This window comes from Podarcis raffonei, chromosome 2 (assembly GCF_027172205.1).
Source record: "Podarcis raffonei isolate rPodRaf1 chromosome 2, rPodRaf1.pri, whole genome shotgun sequence".
NCBI lineage: Eukaryota > Metazoa > Chordata > Lepidosauria > Squamata > Lacertidae > Podarcis > Podarcis raffonei.
Genome location: NC_070603.1, coordinates 125,317,932 through 125,336,116, shown reverse-complemented (window position 1 = coordinate 125,336,116; position 18,185 = coordinate 125,317,932). Strand labels below are relative to the sequence as shown.

The 18,185-nt window shown below is 50.7% G+C and overlaps 2 protein-coding genes across 4 annotated transcripts in view; one reads left to right on the top strand and one right to left on the bottom strand.

Moving 5' to 3' along the window:
- LOC128409463 (H-2 class II histocompatibility antigen, E-S beta chain-like) overlaps window positions 1-18,185 on the top strand; it is a 36,676-nt gene that overhangs the window by 5,191 nt on the left and 13,300 nt on the right. Inside the window, exons 3-7 of one of the 3 annotated variants that reach the window (XR_008329226.1) lie at window positions 565-846; window positions 985-1,095; window positions 1,835-1,858; window positions 2,654-2,702; window positions 6,538-7,075. Coding sequence is in view for 2 of the 3 variants with exons in the window: in XM_053379975.1 (XP_053235950.1) it covers window positions 565-846; window positions 985-1,095; window positions 1,835-1,858; window positions 2,654-2,667 (431 nt within the window). In the remaining variant the exon portion in view is untranslated. Of the gene's footprint in view, window positions 1-564; window positions 847-984; window positions 1,096-1,834; window positions 1,859-2,653; window positions 2,703-6,537; window positions 7,128-18,185 lie in introns of those variants that run through there. The other 2 variants (XM_053379975.1, XM_053379976.1) reach the window with 2 other exon arrangements.
- LOC128409475 (HLA class II histocompatibility antigen, DR alpha chain-like) lies at window positions 14,386-18,123 on the bottom strand. Its single transcript, XM_053379993.1, has 5 exons — window positions 17,774-18,123; window positions 16,341-16,598; window positions 15,280-15,564; window positions 14,822-14,963; window positions 14,386-14,669 (listed from the first exon to the last, which is right to left on the bottom strand). The coding sequence occupies exons 1-5, from the start codon at window positions 17,877-17,879 to the stop codon at window positions 14,666-14,668; spliced, it is 795 nt and encodes a 264-aa protein (XP_053235968.1). The 5' UTR covers window positions 17,880-18,123; the 3' UTR covers window positions 14,386-14,665.

Sequence of the window (18,185 nt, the reverse complement as noted above, 5' to 3'; positions counted from 1 at the left end):
GCTCTAAAGAATAAAATAAAAGAATAAATACTCCACAAGTTTTCTTTAAAAATTGCTGGCTGCTGAATTGCAATTAAAGAATTGGCTACATTTTCTTTCCAAATTACAGGAAGGGATAAATACAAAGAGCTTCATATGTCAGCATCAGATCTCTGAGACTTTAATGGAAGCAAAAGAAGAAAGAAAGAAAAATAAGACTTTCCCTTTTCAACTTTGCTTGGAGAGCAACCTTCTCCAGGATTTCTCTTTTGCACTCAGTTCCAAAAACAGAGAGGGGGAAAGGGAATGGGAGATCCTTTTCTAGGTTTCCCTGTTTCCCCTTGCAGATTAGCATCACTCAGCAGATGCTTTTAGACTCTGGAGCCACCGGGGGGGCTGTGGTCAGAGAAAGGGCCCCCCCTGCAAGATGGGAGCCTCAGTTGCACCCCTCAAGAGGCTTCACCCTGGCTAGCCCCCCTGCCCCCCATTAACTATGTCCTCTCCTTCCTCCCTTGAAGCCTCCAGGTCCCTCCCTCCCTAAACCTCTGACCTTCCTTCCCCATCTCCCTTGCCTCCCTCCCACAGTCCAGCCCCAGGTGAAGATCACCCCCACAGACAACGATGAATCTTCACCACACAACACTCTGCTGATTTGCACCGTGAACCGCTTCTTCCCTGCGGGGATCGAGATCAAGTGGTTCAGGAACGGGAAGGAGGAGCCCAAAGTGTGGACCACGGACCTCATCCGGAACGGGGACTGGACCTTCCATATTGAGGTGATGCTGGAGACAAAGCCAGAACGTGGAGACGTCTACACCTGCCAGGTGGAGCACGCCAGCTTCGAAGGCCCCGTCACGGTGAAATGGGGTAGGACGCCTTCCCAGCCCTGACCCACCTACTGCCCAAGGGAGTGGGGGCATTCCAGGGGGCTAGATGGGTTGCTCCCCCCTCAGGGGGCTGATCCCAGGCCTGCCTTTCCTCACTCTGGGCTTTTTCTTTCTTCAGAGCCACAGTCGGACTCTGCCAGGAGCAAGATGTGGACGGGGATTGTGGGGATTGTGCTGGGGCTGGTCTTTGGGGCCACTGGACTCGCCCTTTACTTGAAGAACAAGAAAGGTGAAGGTGGGGTGCCAGGGGGAGAGGGAGGGTTGGGTGTGGGGCTGGACTGGGCTCCAGGCCCCCCTCCTGTTCTAAGGCAGAGGTTCTGGAGAGGGTTCTGTTCCTTCTCCACTCCTAGGAGGTCCCTCTTGGTGCCTCAAATGGAGCCTCAGCTATTCTGGAGATGGTCTGAGGTTTAAAGCTGTAGATTAAGACCTAAACTTCCTGTTCAACATATGAGGGAGAAATTCAAAAGCATCTCTGGCTCTGAAGCCTTTGAGCAGAGTAAGGACACAGATGTTTGCAGCTTCCTGGTCCCAGCAGTAAGTCAAAGGCTCTCTCTCCCTGCTGAGCGAAGGGCCTTTGAGACACTTACAGTCAGGAGGCAGAATTCATCTCCCTTGGGTGCCTGAAATAAATCCCAGAATCAACAACTGGGCAATGCAGAGCCCCCCAAAAAGAGGCAGCCGAAGGAATATGGGAGGGTTTGTGGGGTGGGGGCATTGGGTAATGGGAAAGAGATTAGTTGGCGAGTTTTTCCCCCAGGGTCCTTTCTGTATTGGGAAGGAAATATTTATTTCCTACAAAGACTTTTCTTGCACCCCTCAAAGTCCATAGGACAGAACGAGGGGGGGAAAGTTCCTAGCTGTGCTTGGAGTGTCTTATCTTGATCTTGGGGGGGGGGGTTCCCAGAAAAGCTATTTCAGGGGATATCTGGTGCTGACTGAATCTTTCTATTCTTTATTTTCTCTCCCAGGGCAAGCTGTTCCTCAGCCTGCAGGTAACTTTCCTCTCTGCTCTTCCAACCTCATCCTCCTCCTCCCCCAACCCCCGTCTCCTGGCTGCTTGCTGTGCCCCCGCCATGGCTTCCTTTTAGAACAGAGGGGAGGGGATTTCTATGGACAAATCCATCCCCTGAGGCACACACTCCAATATCATGTCCTGGAAGGGGGTCTTCAGGGGAATGTCCCACCTGGGAGACAGTCAAGCAAAGTTCAAGGCCAAGTGAGGAGACCAGGGCTGGTATTTGGCCCTTGGGGGACAAAGCTCTTCTGCCCATTGCAGGGCATCTATTCCGGGGGGGGGGTCCTCTTTCGCCCCAAAGGCTGCATCCCCTCAATTTCCGTATTGCTGAGTGGATTACTTTCTGCCCCTCTCTGTTCTTGGTCCAGGCAAGCAAGGGGCATCCTCAGAGTTTAAGGGAGGTGGAATCACTCAAAGAGGGTTCAAAGCGGGGACAGGAGGAGTGTCTGGAGAGAGCCATGAGGGCCAGAAAGAGAGGCCTGGGGGCCACATTTGCTCCAGGGTCTGTGGTCTAGACAGATCTCCTTGGTCTCTTCTGAAGCTCCTCTTCTCCACTGCCAAAGCCAGCCAAGTCTTCCTCCCTCTGTCTCCTTCCCTCCTCAGAGCCCCCCCTGCCAGGCCCATAACTGGTGGCGATGGGAATTGTAGTTCACAATATCTGATGGCCGCTCTATGGAGTGTCCCCCCCAATCTTGCCAGGGATTCTTCTGCCCCTTTCTCCCCATTCCTCACCCCACAGTGATGGGCTTGTCTCTCTCTTCTCTGCCTGCAGGACTCATCAGTTAGACTTCGCTGCTCCATCAGGATCCGGGGATGTGGATGTAGCAGGAGACCCCCCCCCCTTCATTACATCGTAATGCACAAGCACCACACACACACCTCCCACCTCCCGAGCCTGGAGATGCCCCTTCTAGAGGGGCATCACCCCCCGAATGAAAGCCTTCCGTAAATACGGAAGCGCTAGCTCCGCGTAGCTCCTTTGACTGTGTCGACCACGGCAAACTATGGCAAGTTCTTAAAGAAATGGGAGTGCCTGATCACCTCATCTGTCTCCTGAGAAATCTCTATGTGGGACAAGAAGCTACAGTTAGAACTGGATATGGAACAACTGATTGGTTCAAAATTGGAAAAGGAGTACGACAAGGCTGTATTTTGTCTCCCTGCTTATTTAACTTATATGCAGAATTCATCATGCGAAAGGCTGGGCTGGATGAATACCTAGCCGGAATTAAGATTGCCGGAAGAAATATCAACAACCTCAGATATGCAGATGACACAACCTTGATGGCAGAAAGTGAGGAGGAATTAAAGAACCTTTTAATGAGGGTGAAAGAGGAGAGCGCAAAATATGGTCTGAAGCTCAACATCAAAAAAACGAAGATCATGGCCACTGGTCCCATCACCTCCTGGCAAATAGAAGGGGAAGAAATGGAGGCAGTGAGAGATTTTACTTTCTTGGGCTCCATGATCACTGCAGATGGTGACAGCAGCCACGAAATTAAAGGACGCCTGCTTCTTGGGAGAAGGGCAATGACAGGCCTAGACAGCATTTTGAGAAGTAGAGACATCACCTTGCCAACAAAGGTTCGTATAGTTAAAGCTGTGGTTTTCCCAGTAGTGATGTATGGAAGTGAGAGCTGGACCATAAAGAAGGCTGATCACCGAAGAATTGATGCTTTTGAATTATGGTGCTGGAGGAGACTCTTGAGAGTCCCATGGACTGCAAGAAGATCAAACCTCTCCATTCTGTTTTTTTTAAAAAGATATTTATTGAAATTTTCAAAAAAATAAAAACAAAACATAAAGAAAAAAAAGACAATTAAACACACATACAGCTTACATTTCTTACTGTCAATGACCAATTTCCGTGACTTCCCCACACCTTCCCTTCTTGTATTCCAGTTCTAATTTTTAGCTCAGCAAGTTCTTGTCCCCAAACTTTACCTTGTTTTCTCTAATTCATTTTAGTTAACCAATTTTAACTTATAAACCTCAATCTTTATATGTCAATACTTATTCTTCAAAATCTTTTTCTAGGTTCACCCCCTCAATTTAATTTACCAATTTTAACTTATAAACCTCAATCTTTATACGTCAATACTTATTCTTAAAAGTCTTTTTCTAAGGTCGGCCCCAATTCCCTTCCCCGAAATCCGCATTTTTATGTTAGTGGCAAAACCAAATTAATTAAAACAGAATATAGTTATACACCCTTTGGATTCCCAAAGCCCCACCACACCCTTTCCCGGTTTCGAACCCCAACAAAAAGTCCATCAGTCCATCTGCAGTCAGCCTGGCGACCTCACGTCCGAGGCTCTCAATTCTCTCTCAATTCCTCTCTGCCGGTTTTTTTGATAGTCCTTTATATTAAACTCCGAATCTCGAAAGAGCTCTGTCCCAATAAGGTCCATGTTTCTTCCAGCCAGGCCTCCGTATTTAAAAATGGAGCCAAAATCTTGTTTCCTACTTCTCTTAAGTCCAAATGTCCCAAAAGCTCCATTTTCGACTTTAGCCAAGTTTGTATTCCATAGGTCTTCAGATCTCCACATAGGGAGATCTCTCCATTCTCCATTCTTCAATTCAAACCAAATTTTCATCATCCTGGTCTTATTTTCCTTTATATCCATCTTAACCGGCCTCTGGTTCTCCTTAATCATCTGTGACATTATAGCTCCTCCTTCTTTTTCCTTCAAATCATCATGTTCCTCTTTCATCACATTCTCAGATTTCTCAAATTTCTTTTCATATTCAGCTGCAAAAATTTTTAAGTCCACTGCAAAACTTTCCTGTTCAACTGCAAAAACTTGAGTCAAGTCCCTCCCAGGCTCAGCAACTTTATTTACTGTTCCATTCAGTATTATCACATTTGTTGCCAAAACATCACTCTGTTCCTGCAACTTTCCCAAGAGAAAAAAAGTCTTCTCCAGTTCAGCCAGTATTTTTCCACTTACAGCCATTTTTGTAATGTCCTAAACCCCCTCTAGAGGGATTCTAGTTTCTTAATATCTTCCAGTTCCAACCCAAAAGTCAAATTAGCCTTTTCTTCTTTATTTTTAACAATTTGTTACCAAATTGTAACGAATATAACCAGCAAAGATAGCAGAAACAAAGTTCTCCTTTTTTCCCAACTTTGACAGCTAGTTTGACAGCTGTCAAAGTCTTTATGTCTCTTCCGCAGGCTCTCTCACCGATCGCTCCCGGGTCTTGGGGGAGGGGTGAATTCCGTTCTCAATGTTAGCTCTTATCCTCCAGCACAATCACTTAAATTGCCCCAACGTAGAGTTAATTGCTTTTCTCCACAAAGAAGAAAGGTATTCTCACAACCTTAGTAATAAAATCCTTGCTTTACGATGTTTACAAGGCGGGTACAAACCTCTCCATTCTGAAGGAAATCAGCCCTGAGTGCTCACTGGAAGGACAGATTGTGAAGCTGAGGCTCCAGTACTTTGGCCACCTCATGAGAAGAGAAGACTCCCTGGAGAAGACCCTGATGTTGGGAAAGATGGAGGGCACAAGGAGAAGGGGGCGACAGAGGACGAGATGGTTGGATAGTGTTTTCGAGGTTACCAGCATGAGTTTGACCAAACTGCGGGAGGCAGTGGAGGACAGAGGTGCCTGGCGTTCTCTGGTCCATGGGGTCACGAAGAGTCGGACACAACTAAACGACTAAACAACAACAACAGCTCCGCGTAGAATCCTTTTATTTTCATGTATTTTCCTGCAACGCTCCACCTCGTCCTATCTTTATTATGGGTAGACCAGCCGCCTGAACTCTGGGTCAATCGGCTGCCGTTTCAGCCAATCAGCGATACCGAACAGCGCCTCTTATAGCGGCCAAACAGGTACTGCAGGCAGCAGGTGCTCGCTTCTCTGTCTTTGGCAGTCTTTTAATACAAAGTTTCCGAGTTCAACTGACCGTGACTGATTTAATCAAAATGTTGCAAACCGCTTCCGGAAAGGCGAAAGTGCTTTGAACTTCAATGACAGTATTCTTCATAAATTCACCATAAATCAGCCATATATCGGATTTTCACCGGACCACTTTTATTCTGCTTCACATTACAAGGACTATCAAAGGGGGGTGGCCTGATACCAGTCAGCCATAATCCCTTGAGCGAGGAGGCACGTACTCTGCAGCCCTTCCCAGTTGACATAGCAACCTTGATAGTCATCTTGATGGGCTCAGACGAAAGACTATCAAAGACACAACGAACTGCATACACTAGTGTATTCAACACAGACTATGACAAAGGGGCCATGACCGGATTCCCCTCAGGGGGCAGGAAACTGCGCCTTTCCCTTTGTTTTCTGAAAATGACTCATGGGGAGGAATGGAGGGGGGCTCCGGCCAGGTGTCAGGATACTCAGATTACCTGTGCAACCCCTCCCCTGACTCCTCCTGTTCTTAATATAGTCATGATGTAAATATGATGTATTTCTAGGGGTGTAACTTAGGGGATTAGGAGCTAATAAAAGTTGGGGTCTTCTTTTGTTCTGGGCTTCCATCTTGCTTCACCTTGTGGGCGGTGGGAGTCCTGTCGCGACAGTCTTTCTTCAATTAAGACCAAGCCTACAGGCTGCTGATTTGCTTCTAAATTGCTCTGGTTGGTGTCTTGTTTGTCCAAGGGAGCCCTCGGATTTTCCGGTAACATGGAGAAGCTCTGTTCTTCCTGCCAGTTGCCCTCTGTCCATGCTCAGAGGGTGGAAACCTCCTTGGAAGGTGGATGGAAGGAGTCACAGATCAAGAACGACAGTGTCCACCCCTCCCCCACCTCTGTTGCTTGCTTGTCATTTGGGGAAAGTTTCTTTTTCTGTTTCCCTTTCCGCTTGTTGATTGCAAGTTAGCGCAACTTGATTACTTCTTTGCACCTCTCTGCTAGAGAATTTATGCTTTGAATCTCCCTGGAGGAGCCTGAGAAGTCCCTGAAAACAGCCATGAATCTTGTCAGACTGCCAGGACTGGTCCTTCAAGCCCTGGTGGGGACCCTGATCCTTGAGATTCCTCATTGCAGGAGGTTGGGCTAGATGACCTTGGGGTCCCCTCCAATTCTACAATTCCATAAAATGGTGAATGGCCAAATATATTTATTGAAAGCTTCTCCCCACAGCCCTGTGACACGGAGGATGAGTCCCGTTTTCGGAGAGAGTCCCTGCTTCCCACCCTCACCCTGCTGACTTAATCTCCTCAGGGAGAGTAGTTTGTCAATTTCTCTCTAAATATCCTGCTCTTTTGTGATCTTAAGGATCCTCACCTGACCCACTTCAAGGCAGAAGCAGATTTCACAGCCTTGAGAGTATTTCCTCTGAGTCGCACCAGTGAAGATTTTCTTCAGTTTCCCTCTGTGGTCCTTGAACTAGTTTATTTCTTTTAAATGTCAATATTCAAGGAGCGCCACACTTGACAATCCTGGGTGTAAGAAAAAGGGGTGATCTGCCCCCATTTCCACACAACTTCACGTGAAGGAAGGTGACCTTCAGTCATACCTCTAGCACTTCCCCACCTTTGGGTTATTGACTTGTTTAAGGCCTTTTAATGTAACCGTTCAACACCCCAAGGTGGTTTACCACACAAACATCCTAGTACAAGAAAGAAATGTCTGTTTCAATCCAGTCTGTGTGTCAGCCATCAAAGGGGACTACTTTGGGTGCCATTTTCCTTGGGAAAACCCTCCACACACCGCATGGTCTCCTGAGGTGATTCCATTATGAATTTGATTTCAAACTAGCTATTCAGGAGAGACAAATGCCTTCTCCAGTGTTTCCACAAACTTCAGGGGGAGGGAAGAAAACATCTTTTGAATCCTCCTGTGACTCAAACACCTGAGGGAATTTTCTATTCCTCCACTTATCTGACTTTGGGCCCCTTGGAGGAGGGAACATGGAGTCCGTTGCCCCCCTGGGCATCCCTTCCTTGACCCTTCAGGCCCTGAGGAGGGAAGGATGCCAATCTCCACAGGGAAGCCATTTTCTCCTCATGTTTGGGCTCCCTCAGGAGAAAAGAGCGGGAAACACCTCAGGCGGAGTGAGGCTCCCTTGTCTCTGCCCAGGTTCCACAGAAATTTCCCTGCCTGTTCTGAGGGGGGGAAATGTCCTCCCTTTTCTCCACAGAAACACTCCAGGATTCCCTAAGAGACTCCTCTGCCCTGTTTATTATTTCTGGGGGAAACTGACAGGAAATCTCAAGGTTGACCAAGGTCTGAGGGAATTTCTAGTATCCCCTCAGAACTCAGAGGAAAACACGATGGATGTCCAGATGAAACCCCCACCTGCCACACCTCACGACCCCCTGAAGTGATGGCACCTCCACGAACCCCCCAGCCCCACTCCTTGGCCCCAATCCCCCGGCATTTGGGGGCTGGGAAGCAAGGAGGAAGGAGACCCTGTGCCCCCCATGGTGGGTCCTGACTTTATCCACCACGTCCTCCTGAGGAATTGACACAACCTCCATTAGCCCCCTTTGCACCCCTTTATCAGACTGAGAGGCAGCGTCAGCCAGCAGAGCAGCAGACCAGACACCATTTTCAAACCACTTTTTGCTAGTGGGGGGGCCCCCTCAGCCTCCAAGAATCCCAGGAGGCTGGTGAGGGGGAAACACTCAGGGGAGTTTATTTATTTCACTTCATAAAATTTATACATCAGTTCATTGTGTGTGTGTGTGGGTGGGGAACAACACCTCAAAGTGCTTTACAGAAAGATAAACCAAGAAAACCAAGAGAAAAATCGCAACCACAAACATTAAAACCACCTCAGCTTCCTCAACATCTGGGTCGACTTGTCTGAGCAAGAATGTTTTCATCAGGTGCCAAAAAGAGAAGAATGAAGAAGGCGCCTCTTGGTTTCATTAGGCAGGGAGTTCCAAAGTGTGCTGAAGGAGAGAAAGGAGAGGAAAACACTCCCAGGGGCCCATATTTACATGTATTCATTTATTTTTAAAATTTCTATACTTCAACTGTAGATTTCAGGGCGGCTCACAATGTAATGGCAGAGGCAAAGATGGCAGAGGAGGAAGCAGGGCCATCAAGCTCACACTAAGACAGGGAGCAAAGGCTACAAAATCTGCAGACGAGAAGGGATTCCTCAGAGGGAAAAAGACCCAGGCATCACCAACCGCAGGCAGGGTTGGTCTGCGGAAGAGAGGGAATGTAGGGGGTTGGACTAGATGACCCCTGAGGTCCCTCTAACTCCATGAGTCTTTGAGGAGGAAAAGGGCTTCAGAGCCCCCTGCTTGATCCTTCCAGGAGCAGGCCTCGTCCCAGATAGCAGGGATGAAATTTGGGGGAGGCCCTTTGATGATCTTAGGCTCTTGGGACCACGTGCCCTTGGCAGACTCTCCTTCTTCAAACGGTCCCATTTCAAGGCAAATGGGCCCTTTCACATTCACAGGACCTGCGGCTCTTTCTGCTGAGTGGGGCCCTGGCCTCCTGCCCCACAGCCTTCCCCTGGCAGATCCCCTGGCCCCCCTCCCCACATGATACTTTGCAGAAGGTTCTCCTTTGCTTCTGCCTTGAGATCCAGGAGAATGTTTGCTCTTTTGCTGAAAGAGGATCTGCAAAAAAGATCCCATTTCCCCTTCTAAAGAAACCGTGACAACGGCAAGGTATAATATTGCACAGCAGGCTGGGCCTTGTCTGCCAGTCCCTGTGATGTCCCTGCACAAGCCTTGGCCCCAGAAGGGACGCCTCTCCCAAACCCCTCTCTGGGGGGTCATGTCCCTCCTGGAGCCTCTTGCCAGGGAGAGGAAGAGCTGGACGACTCTTTCGACTTGCATTCATTTCTGGAAGGAGGCATTTCTACAAGGCGCACACAGAACAGGGGCAGAATGGGGAGAGGAGGGAAAACAGCAGATCAAGACCCCCAAAAGCAGTGACTCCTTCCCTGGGGATGTTAGGACATGTTCTGTGCCCCTGGTCTTCCACTGGTGGGCCACAGCCTGATCCCATGTGGGCTGAAACAGGAGCCCTGAAAACTCGCAGATATAAAGATGGAGAAATGCATGTTGGGTTGAAAGGGGGTCTGGGGTCTGGAAAGGTTGAAGAGACCTGTCTCTGCCCCACAGCCGACCCACGAAGGAGGTCTGGCCAGTCTGACTGGGCCACATCCTGGCTGACCTGAAACACCCCCACCCTCTCCTGTGGGTCGTGCCCCATAGCCTTGAGGATCCATGCTGGACTTGGATGGATCTACACGTTCTCCCCTCTTCCTCCTCCCTCCTGCCTTAGGAAGAGATGACCCACTTTGCTCTCCTGACGCAAGAGGGAGGGGGCTGCTCTCCAAGGAAATCTCCCCCCACCTTGAGCCAACTAGCCCCTATTCCTCTAGCAGAGGGTGCTATGGGGCTTCCCCAGCCCCACTCCATTCAGCTCAGCCATTCCCAAGGGGGTCCGTCCCTAAAATGGCAATTCCTCTTAAGCCATTGCTGCTGGGCTGAAGGGGGGGGCTGTGCTGTTGGGGGGGCTGGAAGCTACTTCTCTGTGAGGAGGTTTTGCTGCGCTCCCGGTTGACCTCCGTCTCCTGGATCGTGACCAGCTTCCCTCTTTCATTTCCCCGAATGCTGAGCTGTGCTCCAGGCCTCCAAGTGGGGGGAAGCGAAACTCCCCCCAGCGCCTTTCTGCAGCGTCTCCTCTGCTGCCAGAAACAAGGGGGCAGAAGGAGGGAGAGGTGGGGGAGGGAGACACGTGCTATGGGCCCAGAAGTCCTGCTTCTGTCACCAGGGAGCAGGCTGCCTGGATCCTGTCCCTCCTGTCCAGGGACCCCCTTGCCCCCTCCCCTTGGTCTGTTTCTTCCTCCAAGAGGCCTCCTTCCCAGCCTCAGGCAGGAGCTGCATGGACACCCAAATTACATTGGCACTGCCTGCAAGGAGAAATCTAGCACAGCAGGGAGAAAGGCTGCAGGCCAAGCCCTTGCCCCCGTTTCCTGCTTGCCGGGAGATTATTCTGCTTCTCCTTCACATTGGGGAGAGGGCAGTAAAACATGAAGCTGCAGCTACAGTGGAGCAGTCCTTTCTTCCTTTCTCCCATGCGAGCCATTGTGGAATATAGATCTGAAGTTTTCAGCCTCAGTGCCTCTGAGGGTCCACAAAACCCACATTTCTCACACCCAGTTTGTCCCCTGGCAGCCCATCCCTGAGCATCTTGTATTCCGAAGTGATCTGGACCCAGAGTTTCCTCCTCTCTCTCCCTCCCTCTCTCTCTCTCCAGCCAAGGCCCCTCTCTGTGGAAGTGACTCCTCCACTCTTAAACTGAGCCTTTGCCCTCAGGTGTTGCTCCTCTTTTGTGCCACCACCAGGAACTGGGCCAATGTGCAAATCCAGTTATTGAACTGGAAGCTCATGTACAGATAACCTGCGACCATGGGCGTAGCCATGATTGTTTTTCTGGGGGGACAGGCCTTTTGTTTGGGGTCAGAACCTCAGTTTGCTTTGTATTTTAATTGATTTTTATTGATTGGGGGCAGCTGTCCAACCCCCCCACCCCGGCTGTGCCCATGCTTACACCCTATTTGACTGGTCCTTTTTTGAAGCATTTATTTCCTTCAGAAAAACAAGATGCAGAGAATTCCCACTATTGGGGGGGGGTGAGTGCTGGGATAAAATTGCCTCCTTCCTCTTTGAAGCAAAATGCAGAATGCAGAGGCTGTCACAAGCTCACAGCTTGCAAACGTTGTAGTTGTTGTTGGAACATGAAGAGTCTATCATTTGCAGTTTTGCATTTAAGCCCAGAAATAGAAATCAGAGTCTTGGATTTCACATTTTACATGGATGATTATTGACAGTGGGGAGAAGACACCCTCTTAACTCCCCCCCCCGCCCGGTAATTCTTTGAAGCGGATCTTAAAGCCAGAGCTGCTCAAACCAATGACTTGTTTAAAAAGTTCCTGTTTCGAGGGAACCCGAATGTCACAATCTCCACTTCTGCCTTGAAGCACAAAACAGGGTTGGGGGAGGGGTAAAGCAGAGTTGCTGTTGCTGCTGCTGCTGCTTAGGGGGGGGTCTATAGTGTTGTCTTTCTGGGGACTTTCCTGGAGGGGAGGCTTGATGGGAGCCAATCACAGGTCCCGACGCTGCCTGGTCATCAGTTGCTGGGCAGGAAGCGCGTGGCTCTTGCCAAACGCCTTAGAGTGCAGCACTTGCTGGTCTCTGACTGTGTCCTGGGCTGCGGAAGGGGAGAAGGAGCCTTTGATAGGCAAGAGGGAGGAAGGAGGAGGAAGACAGCCTGCAAAGATCAGGCCACCCGCACCCCACTTTCTCCCTAACTCTTTCCCTCTGGATCAGCCCTTCTCCAACTTCTGACTTTTGGGGATCAGCCCCCCTGCTGTGGAGGCCCCTGTTCACTTGCACCAGACCAGACTTATCCCAGATTTGAGGAATGTTGCCATACTGAAGGATCACTGCTCAGGGGCCCCTTCTTGCCCACTTGGGGTCTCTTGGCAATGCTAGACTCTGACTCTTACCCCCCTTACTGGTAGCATGTGTTACTTCAGCTGCTTCCAGATGTGGAGAGTCAGCCCTGCAGCCTTGAGGGGCCTCCTGCTCCTTCTGCCCACTGGGGCCCTGGCCTTCTGCCCCCAAATCTTGCCCTGGCGGCACTCCTGCCCTGCCCCTCTGCCAAACTCTGCCTTCTGTCTTGCTGTATTAATTGGCTCCCCCCCCCCCCGCAATTTGGATCCCACCACCTGAGATTCAGAAGAAGGTATGAGATTGCACAGCAAGCTGGGCCTTGTCTGTTGGCCTCTGAGATGTTCCTGCTCAAGGCTTGGCGCCAGGAAGGACGCCTCTCCCAAACCCCACTCGGTGGTGTCATTTACCTTCTGGAGACTCTTGCAAGGGGGGGGGGGAGAGGAGGAGCTGAACAACTCCTTGCATTAATTTATCTTAATGAGGCACACAAAAACAGGGGCAAGACAGGGAGCTACCAGCAAAGAGTGAATCCTTCTCTGAGGTTTTTAAGGCATGTTCCAGGCAACACAGTCAACTCATGATGGAGGTCTGGCCAGGCTGACTGGGTCACATCCTGACCTTGCATGTCCTGAAACACACACCTCTCTAGTGTGCTGTTGCCCCTGGAAGAAGACCTTCATTCATTCACCCTGAATTTGGAGGGGGGCTCTGCACATTTCCTCCCTCTTCCCCCCATCAATCACTCCAGTCTCAGGAAGAGCAGGTGCTTGGATCTGGTGAGGCATTTTAGGACAGGGGTATGGGCTGTTCTGTTTCTCTCCTCTGTTCCCCCAGAGTAGGAATCCATGGGTCCTGTGGGATTCCTGTGGGGTCCTGTGGGAATCCACAGGTCCTTTGTGGCATCACACAACCCACAGCAGGCCTTGAAGACCAGAAGGCATCATCAGGCTGATCAGGGTCCCCCTGCCACCAGCATCCTGTTCCCAGCAGGGGACAGACAGGCAGACCAGGGAAAGGCAGGGAGGCGCCAGCGCTGGCTCTCCTGATCTCTTATCATCTCCCAGAATCTGGGCCTAGAGACACGAGGGATCAATGTAGCCACTCTGGTTGCAGTGCTACCCATTTCCTCAATGGTTCACCTTTTCATTTTAAAATAATAAATATATCCAGAGCTTATAGAAAACAGCACTAGAAACAAATCAACAAACTGTAAGATTTATTCATTGCTTTTGGAAATATGGGAGCATGTATGAAAAACAGCAGTTGGGCTGCACAGAAGCCACTGGGAAAATTTTGCGGAAGAAGAAGGGATCTTTTCTTCCACACATACAGATACAACTCTGCTTTATGTGGACGAGAAAGGTGTTTGCGTTCTCTTAGAAGCTAAACTTCCCCAACAAGCTGGATGAATCCTCTTTGGGATTAAGGAAACACCTGAGGGGTGTATTCCTGCAGTGCAATGCACGGAACTGAGGAAGGCTCTCTCCAAAAACTGGAGAGGGAGGTGAATGGTTTTGGGTAAGTGGGGTGGAGATAGGAATTAGTATGCCTGACCCTCTGTTGGCAGGGGGTCTCCTTGAGCCATGCAGATACAAGATGAGGCAAAGCAGGAAACCCCCACAGAAAACTATCCTGACTCAACCATGGAGTTTGGGGGAGGATCTGCAGCCAAACCACAAGCCCCTCTGTCAGAGATGATTTATCTGAGATTTCTGCAATGCAGGGGGCTGGACTAGATGACCCTTAGGGTCCCTTCTAACTCTACAATTCTATGATTCAATAAAATGCACGATTACTAGACAGCCAGAAGCAAAGGCACCAGGGAGTTTCAGAACCTGCATAGAGGGAGCTGTAAATGTTGAACCATGGCAAGACATTTAATTACAGATAGGTAGCCGTGTTGGTCTGCCATAGTCAAAACAAAATTTTTTTTTTCTTCCAGTAGCACCTTAAAGACCAACTAAGTTAGTTCTTGGTATGAGCTTTCGTGTGCATGCACGAAGTGCATGTTCTGAAGAAGTGTGCATGCACACGAAAGCTCATACCAAGAACTAACTTAGTTGGTCTTTAAGGTGCTACTGGAAGAAAAAATTTTTTTTGTTAAGACATTTAATGTGAGTAAACCATATACTTTTCCTATTTACTTAAACAGTCAGAGCAATTTCTTTGTAAAGAGGGAAACATAAAAGGGAGAAAAGTAATGTAAGTCTGCCTAAGCATCTTTGGCTATCATAATTGTTCTTGAAAGTTAAACATATTATCCAAAAAGCTTCTAAGGATAATATGCACACGGAGGAAGCAACTCCTTCCAGCTGATTTGTAGCAGAAGAGACTCTTGGCAAAGGAGCTGAGCTGAGAGGAAGAGGCTGTCAGGAAAGGAATCCCCCATTATCTGAAAAGGAAGGAGAAGGGAGATGGTGAGCTGGGAGTATTGAGGCTGAGCACCTTCTGGGCAGGATGAGGCCCACCCCACCCCTTTGCTGTGTATTTTGGCTTCCCTTGCATTTGTCTCTGAGCCCCTGAAGGGAAACGGGTTCGACTCACATGAAGCCCCTGCGATCGTTCATCCTCATGGCCTTGAAGAAAAGGATGGTGCCAGCGATGATGCCCAGGATGCCAAAGGCCAAGCCCAGGGCACACAGCACGTTCTCCATCGTCTCCGGGATGGGAGAGGGCGCCTTGGAAACTGGGATGGAGAGAGAGGGGACAGGGCTAAGGAGGGACTCTGTTTCTCTGAGTGTGTTCAGCGGAAGAAATGACCCAGGAGTCATGACACACCTGCCCCACAGCCCTTAATGCACACTTTTAAGGTAAACTGAGAGAAACTAACTCAAGGAACCCCCAAAAGACAGTTGAGCACCTTTTTGTGTCCACAGCTAGCAAGAGCAGAATAAATTATTCGAAACTTACTCTGATCATCAGAACGTGTTTCTTATAAGCCATGAATCTTGGTTTCTGAGTTCAAGTCCCAGAGAAAAGCCCCAATCCTGCCCGGTGCTTACCCCAGATCTTCTCCATCTTTCCCTCTGGGATGCCCCAGTGCTCCACCTGGCAGACGTAGATGTCTCCCTGCTCAGGGACGAAGGGGAGGTAGGAGAACTTGCGGAAAGTGTTGTCCACGCTGGGGTAGAAGTCTGTCTCCTCCACGCCCTCGGAGACCACCTCGTTGTTCTTCAGCCAGGTGACGTTCAGCACTGGGGGGGAGAACCTGTCCACAAAGCAGATGAGGATGTTGGGGTCCCCCAGTTCCACGGCATTTTCCGGGTACACAGTGGCCGAAGGAGCAACTGAGGAAGGAGATGGAGAAAGAAATGGGATTAAAACCCATTTTAAGCAGTCTAGAAATGGAAAGCATAGCAATTAGCTGCTGTGGGTATTTCTGCACCGGGTGTTCAGGTCTGGGAATGCCCCTGAGCTTGTACAGAGTGCAATGCTGCCCCTCCCATCAGGTTTTCCTTCCCTTTTAGCCTTTCTCAGTCAGCCAAGGACTGGCTCCCTGGAGCAGAGTTCCCTCTGGGGAGGCAGAAAGGGGTCCTGAAGGGTCTTCCGTGTCAGGAGCCAAGAGACCACCCCCTGCCTGCCCCCCAGCTCTCCATCATTGGTCAAAGGAAGAGAGAGGAGAAAATACTACTTTCTCCCCCCCCAATGACATCACCCAAATTCCTCTCTACCAATTACATTTCTATGGTCTGAGTCCCTCTGTCACCAATACAGCTCTGTGGGCTTGACCCCTTCACATGCTAACTAGAAAGAATATGCATTGTTAGATTTGACTGCAAGATCTCCCACACCATGTGCCCTACATTAACTGCTGTGGGTATTTTTGCACCAGGTGTTCAGGTCTGGGAATGCCCCTGAGCTTGTACAGAGTGCAATGCTGCCCCTCCCACCAGGTTTCCCTTCCCTTTTAGCCTGTCTTAGTCAGCCAAGGACTGGCTCCCTGGAGCAGAGTTCCCTCTGGGGAGGCAGAAAGGGGTCCTGAAGGGTCTTCCGGGTCAGAAGCCAAGAGACCACCCCCTGCCTGCCCCCCAGCTCTCTCCCCTGCCCCCCTCGCGTGTCCTACCGTTCAGGGCACGGGTGCGGTTGCTTCGCTTCATGAGCACCTCCATGTTGTTCTTCATGACGGCGATGTTGGCCAGGGCGCCCTGCACCTCGAAGCTGGTGAAGCGCTGGAAGTCCGGCAGCCTCCAGACGTTCTGCTTCTTCTCCCAGTCCACGTGCAGGATCTCCTCGTTGTCAAACTCCAGCAGGAACTCCCCGGACTTCTTCTCCGAAGGGAAGCTCTCCTGGAAGAAGTCCAGCTCCACCAGGGTATCCTCCACTGCAGGGGTGGGAAGGAGAGAGGGAGGCTTTAGGACCCCGCAGCAGGATGAGGGAGAACCTGCCCCATTGCTAGGAATGGGGCCACCACCAGGAAGGCTCTCTAAGAAGACGGGGGGGGGGGCTTCATCTGCTCCCAAACACACACATATGTCAGTTTTAAAATCCCCTCATTTCCAAGCCATAACAGCCCCAAAAGGTGATCCTGGGTGCACTGGAATGTGGGTGACTGGTAGAAAGTTGGAACAATCATTCAAGAGAACAATCCATGTCTCCATGTGCTTTGTTCCCAAAGTGAAACCAGTAATAAATCCATTTCCTCTCTCAACCGTGGATCACCCACAGTCACCCCTTGAGTTGCCTCATGCCACTCAAAGACTCATGCTTTGGTCTTATTTCTAAAAGAGAGAAATCTGTTGGGCACACAGACGGAGCCATTGGCCATGCGCCTCTTTCCTTTCCTAAAGCGACTTCCTTCTGGAGTTCACTCACTCACTCACTCAGACTAAATCGCGTCTTCTCGGGAGTGAAGTCCCTTTGCGTCCGGCTGGGTTCCTTGCTATGAAGGGGCAGCCGAAGAGAGCAGGTTTTGCTCCGAGTTTTTTTAGGGTCCGCCAGAGTTTGTGGCCCCTTTTGTGCCAGGAGAGAGACCACTCTGTCTTCGGGGGCTATGGGGTGGGGTGGGGGGCTGGTGCCTTTTGGGGGCGACCACTGGGGGCTTCCGGACCAGGCAGGTCTCTGTGGCAGCCACAGAGAGGAATAATAATTCTTGCTTTACTTCCCTTTCCCTCCTTGTAACAGGAAAGGCTAGGGAGGGGCACAGACTCCGATCTTCCAAGTTGGTGTGTGTAGGGGGGGGGAGTGCTGTTTTCCCCTCTCTTTTTTTTTAGACCACCTTATTTGAGGGAGCAAATCCTCCTTGCCCGTCATCCTCCCATTCCACGCACCTCCCAGCACTCTTTCGTGGGGGGGGGGAGAACGTCCAATTCCCTTCCTCCCCCCACCCCTCCGTCTTCCCGGGCGCAGCTTCTGCACCTGTCGGGGGGAGGGGGCTTCTCCTCCCTTAGCCCAAGAGACCCCTCCTCCTTTGCCCACAAGCAACGCCCAGGGGCCCGATCTCTCTCGCCTCCTGGGACCCCTCCCCAGACATCTCCCCTCCCTCCTGCGCCCCCTGACCTTTCAGGGCTCCGGCCCCCCTTGGCGGGGCGAGGAGGAGGGTCGCCCAGAGGCAGCAAAGGGCTCTTCTTCCTCCTCCTCCTCCTCTTCCTCCTCTGGGGTCCATCTCTGCAGCTCTTCCTGGGCCGAGGCGGGCGAGGGGCGACTCAAGTGTCCCTTGCCCCTTCCTCCTGGATGCTCGCCCTCCAAGTGGCTGTGGGGCGGGGGCGGCCAGGGGGCGGCTTTGGCGGAGCAGGAAAGTCCCTGCCAGCTCGGCCAATGAGAAAGCGCCCTGGCGATGACCAGCCTGTCTCCAGGTAAACCATCCCCAGGCAGGAGCCTCAGCCGGAGACGGAGCGAAAACAGCAGCAGGAAAAGGGCAGCTAATATTGGGGGGGGGGGGCTTGATCTCCCCAAGAGGGGAGGGGTCTCC

Coding starts and splice junctions, on each gene's coding strand:
- LOC128409475 (XM_053379993.1), bottom strand. CDS start 17,879: ATGGACCCCAGAGGAGGAAGAGGAGGAGGAGGAGGAAGAAGAGCCCTT. Junction 15,565..16,340: donor CCGCACCCGTGCCCTGAACG/GTAGGACACGCG, acceptor CTCCTTCCTCAG/TTGCTCCTTCGGCCACTGTG. Junction 14,964..15,279: donor AAAGATGGAGAAGATCTGGG/GTAAGCACCGGG, acceptor TCTCCATCCCAG/TTTCCAAGGCGCCCTCTCCC.